The sequence below is a fragment of the Pocillopora verrucosa genome, chromosome 4 (assembly GCF_036669915.1).
Source record: "Pocillopora verrucosa isolate sample1 chromosome 4, ASM3666991v2, whole genome shotgun sequence".
Lineage (NCBI taxonomy): Eukaryota > Metazoa > Cnidaria > Anthozoa > Scleractinia > Pocilloporidae > Pocillopora > Pocillopora verrucosa.
In genome coordinates this window covers 7980727-7994257 of record NC_089315.1, presented here as the reverse complement: position 1 = coordinate 7994257, position 13531 = coordinate 7980727, and the positions used below count along the sequence as shown (strand labels likewise).

Genomic DNA, 13531 nt, shown 5'->3' with positions numbered 1-13531 from the left:
AATGTTTGCTATGCCTGGTATCAAAACCCAAAGGTCTCAAAATTCCTTCATAGCGCACTATGCAGCAAAAGAGCAAATATAAATCAAAGTATTATTATTATTATTAATATTTTTAATTGTTTATACTTAGAATTCATTATTATACGATTATACTTTTTGTAATATATGCTTTTTAAATTATTGTAAATTATGTATATTGCACAAGTAATTCAACTACTTGCTGCTAGTTTTGACTTTAAAAACAATAATAATAATAATAATAATAATAATAACAATAATAAACATTGCACCCCCCTCTTGCATCCAACCAAATTATGTTTTCAAAATACCACTACTTCAAGTTTTAAGTCATGATGCTACACGAAGACGCCGAATTTCCTAGTTCGTACAGTTCTGGCTGATTATACTTGGTAACCTCTTTTATCTCAGTAATGGTGGAAGGACAGAGTGGATACAGTTCTAGTCATTGTAAAGCAAGTTCCTGCAGCGTTTGTAATCATTCCTGTCCAGGCTCTTCTCCCTCCTCTGACTGCACATTCTCCAGTAATGACAGCGAAAACGACCCTGTGTCAAGACAATCCGGGAAACTGCCGTGGACCAGAAGACACTGCGCAGCATTTTTGTCAAATGAAGGACCAAAGGTAGAGACAGTGTTCAAGTGGCAACCATATTCATTCTCTGCAAAGGTGGATGAACCGATGGGATCAACTGGCATTTCGGCAAAAAGTCAACAAGTAAGTTAAAAGTATTCATTACTTATCTTTTTGAGTACAGTAGTTCGGGCACCAAGAAAATGTGAAACAATAAAAAAGTAAGAGCTGAAACGAGTTTTAATAAAAGCGTGAAACAACTCCTTCCAAGGCGTCGAAATAATTTCGAAAATAAAAGTCCAGTTTCATCGTCAATAAATGGTAATTAATGTTAAATTCGTTGGTTTTGTTTGAATTGGATGATCATTCTCTGAGCATAGAGCAACTATTGTAAAGTGTCTTGATCGTGCGCGCCCTTGACTTACACAAAACTTCAATGAGTCTTCTAAACCTTAACTTAAAGAAAGCATATTTCAAGTTCTAGATATTCCAACCGCTAATATGTTTTTGTCTTTTATTTCAGACCTGGTTTCAAAATCAATCAGCTGAGAAAAGAAAGCAAGTCGAGAAAAATTCACAAGCAGTCCTCCATTCCAATCCAAAAATGTCTTGTGACCGTCACTGCAGCAGAATCCATGTAGGATCATATGACCGCATTAAAGCTCGAGGACTTGATGAACGTGCATACTTCACCGAGTTATTTCGGCGGCTAGAAAACCCACCTCACCTCCTACAAAAGCATTTCTCTGGGGTTTGTAACTCACCATTCCAGTCAAATCAGATGAGAAGGAGTTTGTACTTTCAAAGACCTGAACTGAACCAGGAGAGGCCCCCGAGGACAAAGTATGCTGCTAAGTACGCCAGACAACCCCTTGGACGCAGTTATCGAAGACACCAGCCTTATTAGACAATGCGACCACCATCAAGATTTTAAACACTAATTTTACTATCCTAATTCCAAGTAGCAACCGAAAAATAAAAAAAAAAATCATAGTTTTCAAATTAAGCTGTAGGAAACATAAGAGATTCGAGAAACACTTATTTTTTGCGCATGAGGTGATCAAATAAGTAATTATCATAATTAATGAGCACATATGGTCGAAATAAAAAATATAACTGAGTTGCCTTAACATCAGTTTGGTTAATTTTCGGTGAATTTCTCTCGCGTTACCCAGCTTTTTTGTGTTCCTTGAAATGGCAATTCCTAACTGAAGATCGCTTGAATGACTCTCCCAGCTTCGTGTTACGTTGCTATCGAGTTATGTGGTCTACGATTCCCATTTGTCATCGCTTCTTTCAACGTTTTTTTATTCTTACGATCGTAATCTGTATATAGTCATATCAAACTCTTTCCCCAGTGCGACGAACATTTGTTTTTCTCTGTTCCAGTTGTACGCAACCACTAACCCCACGTAATGCGCATGCTCTCCTTTACGAATTTTCAAAATGGCGGACAGGCCAAAGAGGGAAATAGAAAAAACAAAGCGATTTTGCAATGAATACTCAACATACACCCCCGTTAGAAAGGCAAATCCACGGAAGAAAGATACAAAACTGTATGATATTGAGATCGATATGATATTAAATAGATACCGAGGGCCCGTTTCCAACTTGCTAAGAGGTGCATTTAATTGCCTTCCACCACGATTACTAGCTTTCTTGACAGCTCTTTGAAGACAGAATATTTTCATTCTGAAGACTTCTGATATGCGACTATTGATTATTGCTCCTCGTATACCTGATTGCTCAAACACTTTGTTTACGATTGTTGAAAGGACCGACTCATGGTTCTCCGTCTTCGTCTTTGCATTGCTTTGAAATAGTATAGATTAGTAAGCTGAAACGAAAAATTAATCAGAGAAGTTTACGAAAAATCCAGCAAACAAGCTTTAAAAAGGCATTTATTTAGACTTCATACTTCAACGAACTTCACAAATCTTACTTGTTTATCTTGTAAGTAAACGATGGCAGATTAATTTCCGAAGCGCTTTCTGAGTTTCCCAAACCCTCTCCTACTGCTTTCACGATTACAAACAGGAAAAAATCAAAAGGAGGAAGATACAGCTGTTTTGAAACGCCATTTGACGAGGGTAAATCTGCTTTTTGTTCGATACTTTACATATCAAAAAAAAGGAAATTTTTTCCTCTTCTTGATTCTGGCAGTACATTTTAAATTTGCGCCTGCGTAAAAGAGATATCGCCCGAGACCCTTCGCTCGGTCGTGTTTTGATCAAAAACGCCTTGTTAATTTCACGCAACCGCTCGGAGAAAAGGAAAAAATGACGAGGGAAAAACTTTACCTTCAAGTTAGAAAATTACTGAAATAGAAAGCCACAATATTACAGTTTAATATTTCAGAGGTACACTGAGTGCTTTTTCCGTAGAGAATCCGCACAATGGTAAAACATTCGAAAATTACACTCGATTTGAGTGGGGCGTTGAAGTGGGCGTGGTCACTACATTCATGTTAAGACTATTTGTACCCCATGAGTTTGATATGCCTCGTTATTATCAATAGATTATACCTACGATTTGGAAACGGGAAAGAAATTTCAATAATTTAGACCCTTTGATCTGGTCTTGTTCATGATAAAAAAAATGAGAAAATTGTGGAAACATTTCTTTCTCCTGTTTAGAAAAAAAAGGGTAACAGTCAATAGTTAAGTAAGATTAAAAACATGTAAAGTAGACCTTTCTACCACAATAATGACGAATTCTGCATTTACACGCGGAATAGATTATACGGAAAAGGAAAATTTTATTTCAAATTCGTTCGTGTAGACAATTACTCTGTTCGATTTCGGATACTTCAGTTCACTATCGGACGATTCATCTGATTTTGGACACTCGCATCCGTTTTGGATAGGTTCGTCTGATTTAATTTCGAACACTTGCATATAATTTTTGACGTCTCCCTTTGTTTCCCTTTGATTAGGATCACCTGCGTCCGTTTTCAGACGGTTTTTTTAGGCAGGGGTTTTAATAACTTTTTCAATAAGCTGCAGCTGGTAGTGTAATTGGCAGCCATGTCTAGAAAAGGTCGTCGGGTAAAACCCAAACTAAATAGCCTACTCACATGCGAAACAGATGGCAGGAAAGGAGGGGTCCTATAGGCGGCGGTAAACCGACAGTAACCGGCTTTATTGAAACCTCTGTCTTTTGGCCGTTCAACAGTGAAAGAGAACAAATGAGGGAATTCAACACGGTGGCAGTTTTGGAGAAAATTGGAGGAAACCTTTCCCTTATTTAATTATTGAGTAACTTTGACTTCAAACACAGAAAGAAAGTGTTCCTTAGTCTTCCTTGACTTTTAAAGCCTGTTTTCTCTCGTTTTGAATTTATTTGGGGCGTGTTATGTGAGGCGAGAGTAGTCCAGTGGTCAGTGTGCTGGACTCTGGGTCCGACGGCCTGGGTTCAAGTCCTGGCTGGGGCATGACGTTATGTCCTTAAGCAAGACGCTTCACTCACATTGCTTCGTCTTCTCGGATAGGACGTAAAACCGTAGGCCCCGTCTCCTGCAGGGTTGGGGTAGGAGACGTTAATTTCCCACGCACGAGATTACTGTGTGGTGGATGTCCTCCCCTGGGGTGGGATGGGTGGAAGAGACACTAATTGTAAAGCGCCTTTGATCATATAAATTTTAAAGGGCGCTATAGAAGTAAATAAATTAAATTAAATTGGAGGAAGATTGGTGACTGGGATGCACCAATGAACAAATACTAGTGGATATGTGTGATTATCTCTGTTGGGAGATGTATATGCAACCAGCTTGCTAGGTACGAGATACAATTCAATACTGTTAAAAGTAAATTTATCAATTAGAAGATATTATGTTTGATAATGTTGAGGGTGACACGCAAGATTTTTATTATGTGGCGGTCACTGATAGATAACTAATTGTACAGTTGAAAGGAACTCACAAATGTGCAGTAAAAATTTTGGTTTTTGTCCTTGTTATAAACGAATATTTTTACAACCATTCCGACCATTTAGCAGTTGATTTTCTCAAGAGATTTGAGTCTCTTGATTTACAATATAAGCCAAAGTTTTACAGTTCTCATTCTTATGGCAGCAACATTTCTTAATGCGCATGCGTTTCGTTGTGTTATACTTAGAAGTAGAAACTGGATGGAAAGCGAAAAAACTGTTGGGTCCTCTAAAACTCAAATAATCGACCAATTCCAGTTTTTTATTGACTGCTATCTTATTCGACTCAATTACCCGACGCCAGGAAAAAAATTTCACTCCTCATTAAATTAGCGACATACACATCAAAGACTCGGTAGATAAAAAAATATGACCCATTGCTAAGAGTTAAAAGGACAAAATAAGATCATTTTCTCGATAACTATGCCAGGCGCTATTTCTACGTAGAGAGAGGCCAACAGCGTCTGACCGTCATCTTCACAGCTTGTCTCACTTCTTTGATCTTCCAGCAGTAAATAAATGGGTCCAGCGATGAGTTAAGGAAAACCAAACATGCCGCGAGGCCTTCTACACGCACAAGAGAAAGACTGTTTCCGTGAATCAATCTGAAAACTATGACAACCATAAATGGAAGATAAAAGAATATTATTGCAAGCGAAACCCACATTGAATAAGTTACTGTTTTTTGGTACATTTGCAGACGGCCTGGATTGACATTATTCAGTTGTGCCCGTTCGTAAATCCGAGCTTGACGAAGACGCATTGTGACAACGATTTTCATGTAGCAAACTATTAAGGGAATAATACATAAGAGTGTGTTTATTGGCAAAACAATCAAATAAATATCTACGTTCAAGTAGTATAGCAAGCCAAGTGACGTATACACCAGCCAAGAGAGAGCAATAACTCCGCGAACTCGTGGAACAGTCACAATTTGTCTGTACCTCAGCCCTAGTTGCAGAGCGAGAAGTCTGTCCACACTTATTGCGGTCAGATTGGAAAGAGATATACCACAAAGTACCGCGCTACTGGCATGCAGGATACCTTCTGTTATCTCACAAATGCGCATACGATTTGTAATCACCGAAAATAAGAAGATTCCAAAGCAAGGTTGAGAAATAAGACCAACGCAAAGATCAGTTGATGCCAGAGAGCGAAATAACATCCTTGATGTTGGAAAAAGGTGAGAGTCCGACTGAAGAGCCACCAAGATAAGTGCATTTCCCACGATTGCCATTAAACAAATAGCAACATTGAAAGCGATAGTTAAAAAGATTATCCAGTCGGATCTAAGGTTCACGAACATGTATATGTACGCAGTGCACTCAGTTACCTCATGAGGCTCGAGACTTAAGCTCGTGTTTTCCATTAGGAAGTGAATTAGAACATTCAATGGTTTCGCTCTGCGGATGGTAATCGCTCGATGCGTTGCACAACTTCATACAATCTTGTCAAGTTGACAATTCGTGACACCAATACAATAGTTGTTTAGAAAACCGGATATTAAAGACCAAGATAAATATTTTTGGATGTGATAAAGACTCTTATAATGTTTAGGTATAGGAATCACATTCAGTTTTCATTTCCGTTAGGCCCCGAGGTAAAATGGCAAACTAATTCCGTCTTTTAATGATCTTGTTACACGGATAAAACTAACACTTGATATACACTTAGGATTCTTTTTCGGCCTAAAAACCGAAGTTCAAGTGGAACCACAAATATACAGTTAGGTTTTTTTACACAACAATTATCAGAAGGAGCTTGATGTACTCAAGCAAATGCAAAACCTTTTCAGAAAAATAGTATCGAGGGTAATGCGGTTGGTAATACTGTTTCTTAAGTAGAGCCTGACCAGTATTACCGATATCCTTAGGGGTTATAACCGGATGGACGCCGATAAAAGAGTTTTTGTACCCACAGCCATTAAGTGCGGCAGATTCCTCAAAAGCAAATATTCAGTTTTCAAGGAAAACATAAAATAAAGGATATTTTCCTTTAGTGAATCCAAATTGATTCTTCTTTGCGCTTTTCTCGAAACGGAAAAATCCACGCCTCGAAATTCATTGAACATTCCCACAATTTTGTTCTCAGTTATTGTGGTTTCTACTGCGTGAAATACGGTCTACGAGCTTTTAATTTGATTTCTTGACCGATAGAGTTTTGCACCTGTTCAGTACTGGATTACAGCTTGTATTATCGTTGTATTCTTAACATAACAATAAAACAGAAACTCACGAGAATGGCGGAACGTCTCGAGGTGATGCAGTCTTCTTTTTGATCTACACTCTACGTATTATTTGAGCAAATTAAAATGATACCTAAAATAAGAAAATGAGCGACTTACATTGTTGATTAAGTTAGAACAGACAAGCATGACAAAACTTACTTGCGAGCTAACATTGCTCGCATCTCCGTTGCTTTCATTTTAAGTTTATCTATATCTTTTAATCTGTTCATGAACACTAAATATTGCTTACTTTAATTATGGTGAAAAAGTTAACAGTACACAAGTAGGAAACACCAAGGGCGCCAATCAGACAGTTATAGTAGTCTTCTAGCGATTCAGAACTCGAGTTATTCTGAAAAGAGAAAATACTGGAGATATTATTTACTAGCTTAATTTTTTATTTACCTCATGTATCTCCAGATATTTGGTCATAGGAACTTTGATATTTTACGTAAAGGTAAAATGTTTGAGACACGAATAACAGTAAAAAAAAATTAATTTCGTATCTCCTCATACCTTAGGGAAATTGACAACACATTAAACCGGGAATTCCAAGTGCACTTGAACTTGTTTGCAACTTGACGGTTGTAACATCCTCATTAAAGATAGAACTACAGTCCTGACTATCATTGTACCGCACGGAAACAAAATAATTCAGTATTTAAGATATAAATCGAATTCGTTTCATTTCCTTTTAAAGCAAAAGAAAGTACACAATTCCTGCTCTAGAAATGTAAATAATTGGTCCAACATTTTGATTAAAACTTTTAATAGATAAGGGACATAAGTTATCTTAGAGAATATATTGATAGAGGAGCGTAAGAGCTAAGGGACAACCTCCCATTGTACTAAGGAAGGGGATTTTAGTGACGATTCAATATTTGAAAAACGTTGACGAAGACGAAATCGGCTTTTTTTTACCAGTATAGAGTTAGAAGCATAAAATTTCACTTAAACTAAAAGTGAGACAAATTTAGCAAACAGCTTTAAAACACAAATATTGTGATAGTTGACTTCTCACATCAGTTGGAGAGATCCAGCAGTAGCCACTAAATTGCATTAACGATGTATGTAGCTGGCTTCTTTCGATTTATTTCCAAATGTTTTCGAAATTCTTCAAGAGACTGAGTTCTAGCAAGAGATTTAGCAAGATTCTATTTCACTAAAATCTTCGATCTTTTAAGAAGGCTGTGATTTCAAGTACAGATGAATTAATCTCAATAAAACTTGGCCAGTCAAGTTTTTGTAATCGCGAAAAAAGTCGTCCTGGGTCACTGACATCAAAGCAAGTATGCATTTCCTAACCCTAGCCTTAACCCCTTCCCTTATTGCTAGAGGCAAGATAAAAAACGATTCCGCAGCGTTAAAACTACAGCTCTTCTTATTTCCCTGATCTTCCAGATATAAACAAAAGGGTTCAGGGAGGATTTGAGGAAAACCACCGTTGACAGGAGTACGAATAATATTGCATTAGTTGCCTCGGCTCCGATTATGAGTTTTACGGTTATAAAGGTTGCAAGCGGTAGATAAAACAGTGCTATTATGAGGGAAATCCACAACAGTTTGTAGACTGTCTTTTTGTACTTGAGCATCTGTCCTGTTTGTTTTCCAGTTTCAGCAATCTGCTGCGCTCGTCGACGGCGCATAGTGACAAAAATCGTTGAGTAGCAGAAAGATGTCGTCACAAGACATGGCACCACAACAACTGTCATAACGCCCAAGAAGACATCAAAGTTCCAAAATTGCAGTAAAGCGCCGGAAATAACCAGCAACCAGGACAAAACAAGGATTCTACGAACTCGGATCACTGTTACAAAGAGTTTGTATCTCATTCCCAACTGCAAAGCGAGAAGTCTGTCTACACTTATTCCGGTCAATGTGCAAAGCGAAATAACTGCAAACACAGCGCCGAAGACGTTGGTTACACCTTCAATTATTTCACAAAAGATCAATTTGTTTTTAAGGATAAAAATAAGATAAATTACAAAACTTGGCTGCGCAATAAGGCCAACACAGAGATCCGTCGACACCAAGGAACGAAACAAAAGCTTAGATGGAGGATGAAGACGAGAATCCTTTTTAAGGGCAACCAAGATCAGAAGATTTCCTAAGATTGCACTTCCACTGAAAACTGCATTCAAAACAGTGAAAACATAGCCAACCCAAGCAGGTTCTAGGTCTCCATGGATATCGATAAACTGAGAACACCTAAGGTCCATTTGATTAACCAAGATATTATGGTGCAACATAAAATATTTTCAGAGCCTAACAAATGTGACTTAATTGAGGAAAAAGACACGCTTAGCATGCGCACATCTGTTGCCTAAAACATTTACCAATATGAGGTTGACTATTTTAAATCATAATTTAAAACTTATTTCCCGTTACGAAATAGATTTTTAGTGTGATTAAATACTAATGACACACTGATGTGTGGCCGAAGGGAAACGTTTTTATCTTAAGGGAAGGCGAATAGGTTATTCATCTCCTATCACTTTAAATCTGATAAAATATTACAGGACCACTAATTATCAGAGTGATGTATAAAAGGAGGGACCAAAAATAATACTGCATATCAAATCTCTCGCCCAGATTTACATATTCCTATACTTCAGCCATCTCTCTTCTCCTTTCTTCCTTCCCCACTTTTTTGGACTTTACCTAGTTCATCCCTTCTATTCAGATTTGCCACCAATTTTCCCTCCACCATAAAACGGTTTCTTTGCTACTCAATAATTTGCATAATCGTTCATGTGAAAAAAGCACTAATACAGTTTTGGAGCTCAAGAAAATACTTATTTACCCTTTTGATAATGACCAAGAAAATACTTATTTACCCTTTTGATAGTGACCAGGAAAATACTTATTTACCCTTTTGATAGTGACCAGGAAAATACTTATTTACCCTTTTGAGAGTGACCAAGAAAATACTTATTTACCCTTTTGATAATGACCAGGAAAATACTTATTAACCCTTTTGATAGTGACCAAGAAAATACTTATTTACCCTTTTGATAATGACCAAGAAAATACTTATTTACCCTTTTGAAAATGACCAAAAGGGCATTTCCCGTCAAATTAACAATACCTTGTCGAGCAAAATGTTGATAAGATGAAAGAAAAATGTCAGGCGGAGGATAATCAGTTCGATCAGTGTGACACCAGATTCTCGGAGCTCAGATCAACTAAAAAGTAATGTATGGCAGGCAGGTAGAAAAGTTTATATATAGATCTTGGAAGCCGGAAAGGATTAATGGAGTTTCAATTAGCATTGAACCCAGCTTTACAAGGTTAAGTTGAAGATGGTGCTTTTAGAGGAAACAAAAAATACATGTTATTTGTAAAATTCAATTTCTACAGTCGACGATCCCCCAAGCAATTTGTTAAATTTTTTTCAGAGAACTTTCCATGTATAGGAAAGGAAAATCAACTTATTCTGGAAAGGGTTTGAATAACCAAGATATTATGGTGCAACATGAAATATTTTAAGAGCCTAACAAATGTGACTTAATTGAGGAAAAAGACACGCTTAGCATGCACACTTCTGTTGCCTAAAAAATTTACCGATATGAGGTTGACGATTTTAAATCATAATTTTAAAACTTATTTCCCGTAAATAAATGGATTTTTAGTGTGATTAAATACTAATGACACACTAATGTGTAGCCGGAGGGAAAGACTTTTATCCTGAGGGAAGTCGAATGGGTTATTTATCCCCCATCACTTTCGTTTCAATCTGATAAAACACTACAGGAGCACTAATTGTCAGAGTGATAAATAAAATGAGGGAGCAAAAGCTGCACTGGATACCAAATCTCTCGTCTGGACTTATATATTCCTACATTTTAGCCATCCCTCTGTCCTCTTCCTTTCTTCCCTCCCCACTTATTTCGCCTTTACCTTCTTCATCCCTTTCATTCAGCTTTTCCACCAGTTTTCCCCACTCTACGCGTACAACAGCTAAATACAATGACTTAAAAGGAGAGCGACGTACTATGATGACAGTTAGCCCTTTATGGTTTCTGAAACTTTTGCCAGGTATTCTTGTCCTTATGTTATGAAATGCGGCAAGTGGCGGTATTTGCAAACACCTTCGCAACCTTTGTCCGCGCATGACTTATCGTTCCCATGGCCCACATCCTTTTATCCAGGTTTCTCCACGCAAGTTATGAAGTGGAGTTATGTTTTTTTATCTGAGGCTGGCAACTATGTTTCAGAGGTCCCGACAACTTTCAAGTAAATGAGGCCATTTCTAGCCGCTGAGAGGTTCTACTCTGAACATAGGAATCTCTTTAATCATCGGCGAGTTTTGAAAGTTTGAATGTAAATTAAAATTGCGCGCGATTTTTATACCGAATTGCGCCCAATCACAAGTGATTTTTTTTTCATCAATTCCGGGCGTGCAATTGTTTTAGCTGATATTCTTTCAAATCCTTTAAAACAACCGTTCAGCGTTTGTCGATTCGCTTTCAAGAAAATGACCGGCGAACTGTCGGGTGACCAACGATATAAAATGGAAGCTCTCTCGGATCAAAAGCAATCTGTGAGTCATTACCAAGATGAAGAGAAATCACTTAAAAATTGTCGCCGTTACACCCGTGGAATTATCCTTCTCCACCCTTTGCTTAAAAGCGTCCAGTGTCTCTCCTGATGGACCTTCCCTACCACCTACAACCAAACCACTTTCCTTTTCTATCAGCAAAATCCTTGGTCAGAAAGAGACAGTTGAGACTGTCAAACATTCACCTAACTCCGGTGAGGTGAAACAAATTTACCAATACATTAAATGCACTAAATACAGTAAAAGGTTCAATTACTACTCAAAGTTTGCAACAGAACCGATCAAAAGAATTATTACAATTTGTTTGGAACAAAGAGCAAGTTTCAGACCGCGTTCGTTAAAGCGGGTTTCTTGCCGTGATTTATAAAATAAATGATGCAACACTCTTAACTTGGTCACGTTTTAATGGTTATTGTATTCAAGATTTATCTTTATTTCGCATGTCTAAAGTCATTTCTCGCACCCAACCAAATCATGTTATCAAAATGCCACTACTTCAAGTTTTAAGCCATGATGCAACACGAAGACGCCGAATTTCCTAAACCGTACAGTTCTGGCGGATTATTCATACTTCGTAACCTACTTTTATCTAACAATAACGGTAGAGGGACGGAATGGATACAGTTCTAGTCATCGTAAAGCAAGTTCGTGTAGCGTTTGTAATCATTCCTGTCCAGGCTCTCCTAACTACTCTGACTACCCATGCTCCAGTAGTGACAGCGAAAACGACCCCGCGTCAAGACATTCCATTCACATTTTCAGACAGTTTTTTTTAAACAGTGGTTTTAATAACTTTTTCAGACGGGATCTTTAAACAGGCGTTTTAATAACTTTTTCAATAAGTTGCTGCTGATGGTGTAATTGGTAGCCACGCCCAGAGAAGGTCGACGGGTGAAACCCAAACTAGAGAGCCTGCTCACATGCGAAACAGATGGCGGTAGGGGAGGGGTCCTGTAGGCGGCGGCAGACCGACATTAACCGGCTTTTAATGAAACCTCTGTCTTTTGGCCGTTCAACGGTGAAAGAGAACAAATGAGGAAATTCAACATGGAGAAAATTGGAGACGTTCCTTCGCCCTCCTTGACTTTTAAAGCTTGTGTTCTCTCGTTTTGAATTTATTTGGAGGCAGATTGGTGACTGGGATGCACCAATGAACAAAGAATGGTGGATATGTGTGATTCATATCTTAGTTGGAAAATATTCATGTGAGCAGCTTGCTAAGTACGAGATACAACAAAATTTGAGTGTGAGACCTGAAATGGCTTTGGAAAGGATCAGCGCGCTGATGTGCAGGCTTTCGGATGGCAAGAAACGCGAGAAAGGTTTAGAAATGAAATCTATTTCACGCAACTTCTACCGGAAAAAGAAAATAAGAGACTCACGTATTTTCAAGTACAATTAACCCGGATTTATTCGGATTGAATGCATTCTCTTTGGTCCAGGAGTAATACTCATTGTGATCTTGCTAATGATGACTGGGCGAGGTAAGTCCTCAAATTAAAAACCCAAATAAATATTGTTGAACATTAAATTTATCAACTGGAAAGATAATATGTTTGATATGAAGGTCGAGGGCAACAGGAAAGATTTTTACTGTGTTGCGGTCACTATAAAATAAATTAAGGTACAGTGTAAAGGAACCACTCACAGATGTGCAGTAAAATATTGTTTTTTCGTCTTATTGTAAACGAATATTTTTACAATCATCCCGACTGTATTTAGCAATTAGTTTACACAAGAGATTGTAATCTCTTGATTTACAGTGTAGGCCAAAGTTGACACTTCTCATTCCTATGGCAGCAACATTTCTTGGTGCGTATACGATTCTTTGTGATATACTTTGAAGTAAAAACTGAATGGGACTAAAAACTGACAGGGCCTTCAAAAATCAAATAATCGACCAATTCTGATTTTTTCATTTACAGCTATATTATTGGACTCAATTATCAGACGCCAGAAAAAAAAAATTCCATCCCTCATTAACTTAGCAACGTACACATAAAAGACTCGGTTGATAAAAAAATATATGACCCATTGCTAAGAGTTAAAGACAAACTAGTAGCACTTTCTCAATAACTATGCCAGACGTTATTTCTACGTGGAGAGAGGCCAAAAGCGTCTGACCGTCATCTTCACAGCTTGTCTCACTTCCTTGATCTTCCAGTAATGAATAAATGGGTCCAACGATGAGTTAAGGAAAACCAAACATGCCGCGAGGCCTTCTAC

General features: G+C 37.8%; 1 protein-coding gene across 1 annotated transcript; it reads right to left on the bottom strand.

The window, feature by feature from the left end:
* Positions 1-7489: 7489 nt before the first annotated feature.
* Positions 7490-8997, bottom strand: LOC131785687 (adenosine receptor A3-like). Its single transcript, XM_059102618.2, has one exon. The coding sequence runs from the start codon at positions 8991-8993 to the stop codon at positions 8076-8078; it is 918 nt and encodes a 305-aa protein (XP_058958601.2). The 5' UTR covers positions 8994-8997; the 3' UTR covers positions 7490-8075.
* Positions 8998-13531: the final 4534 nt, after the last annotated feature.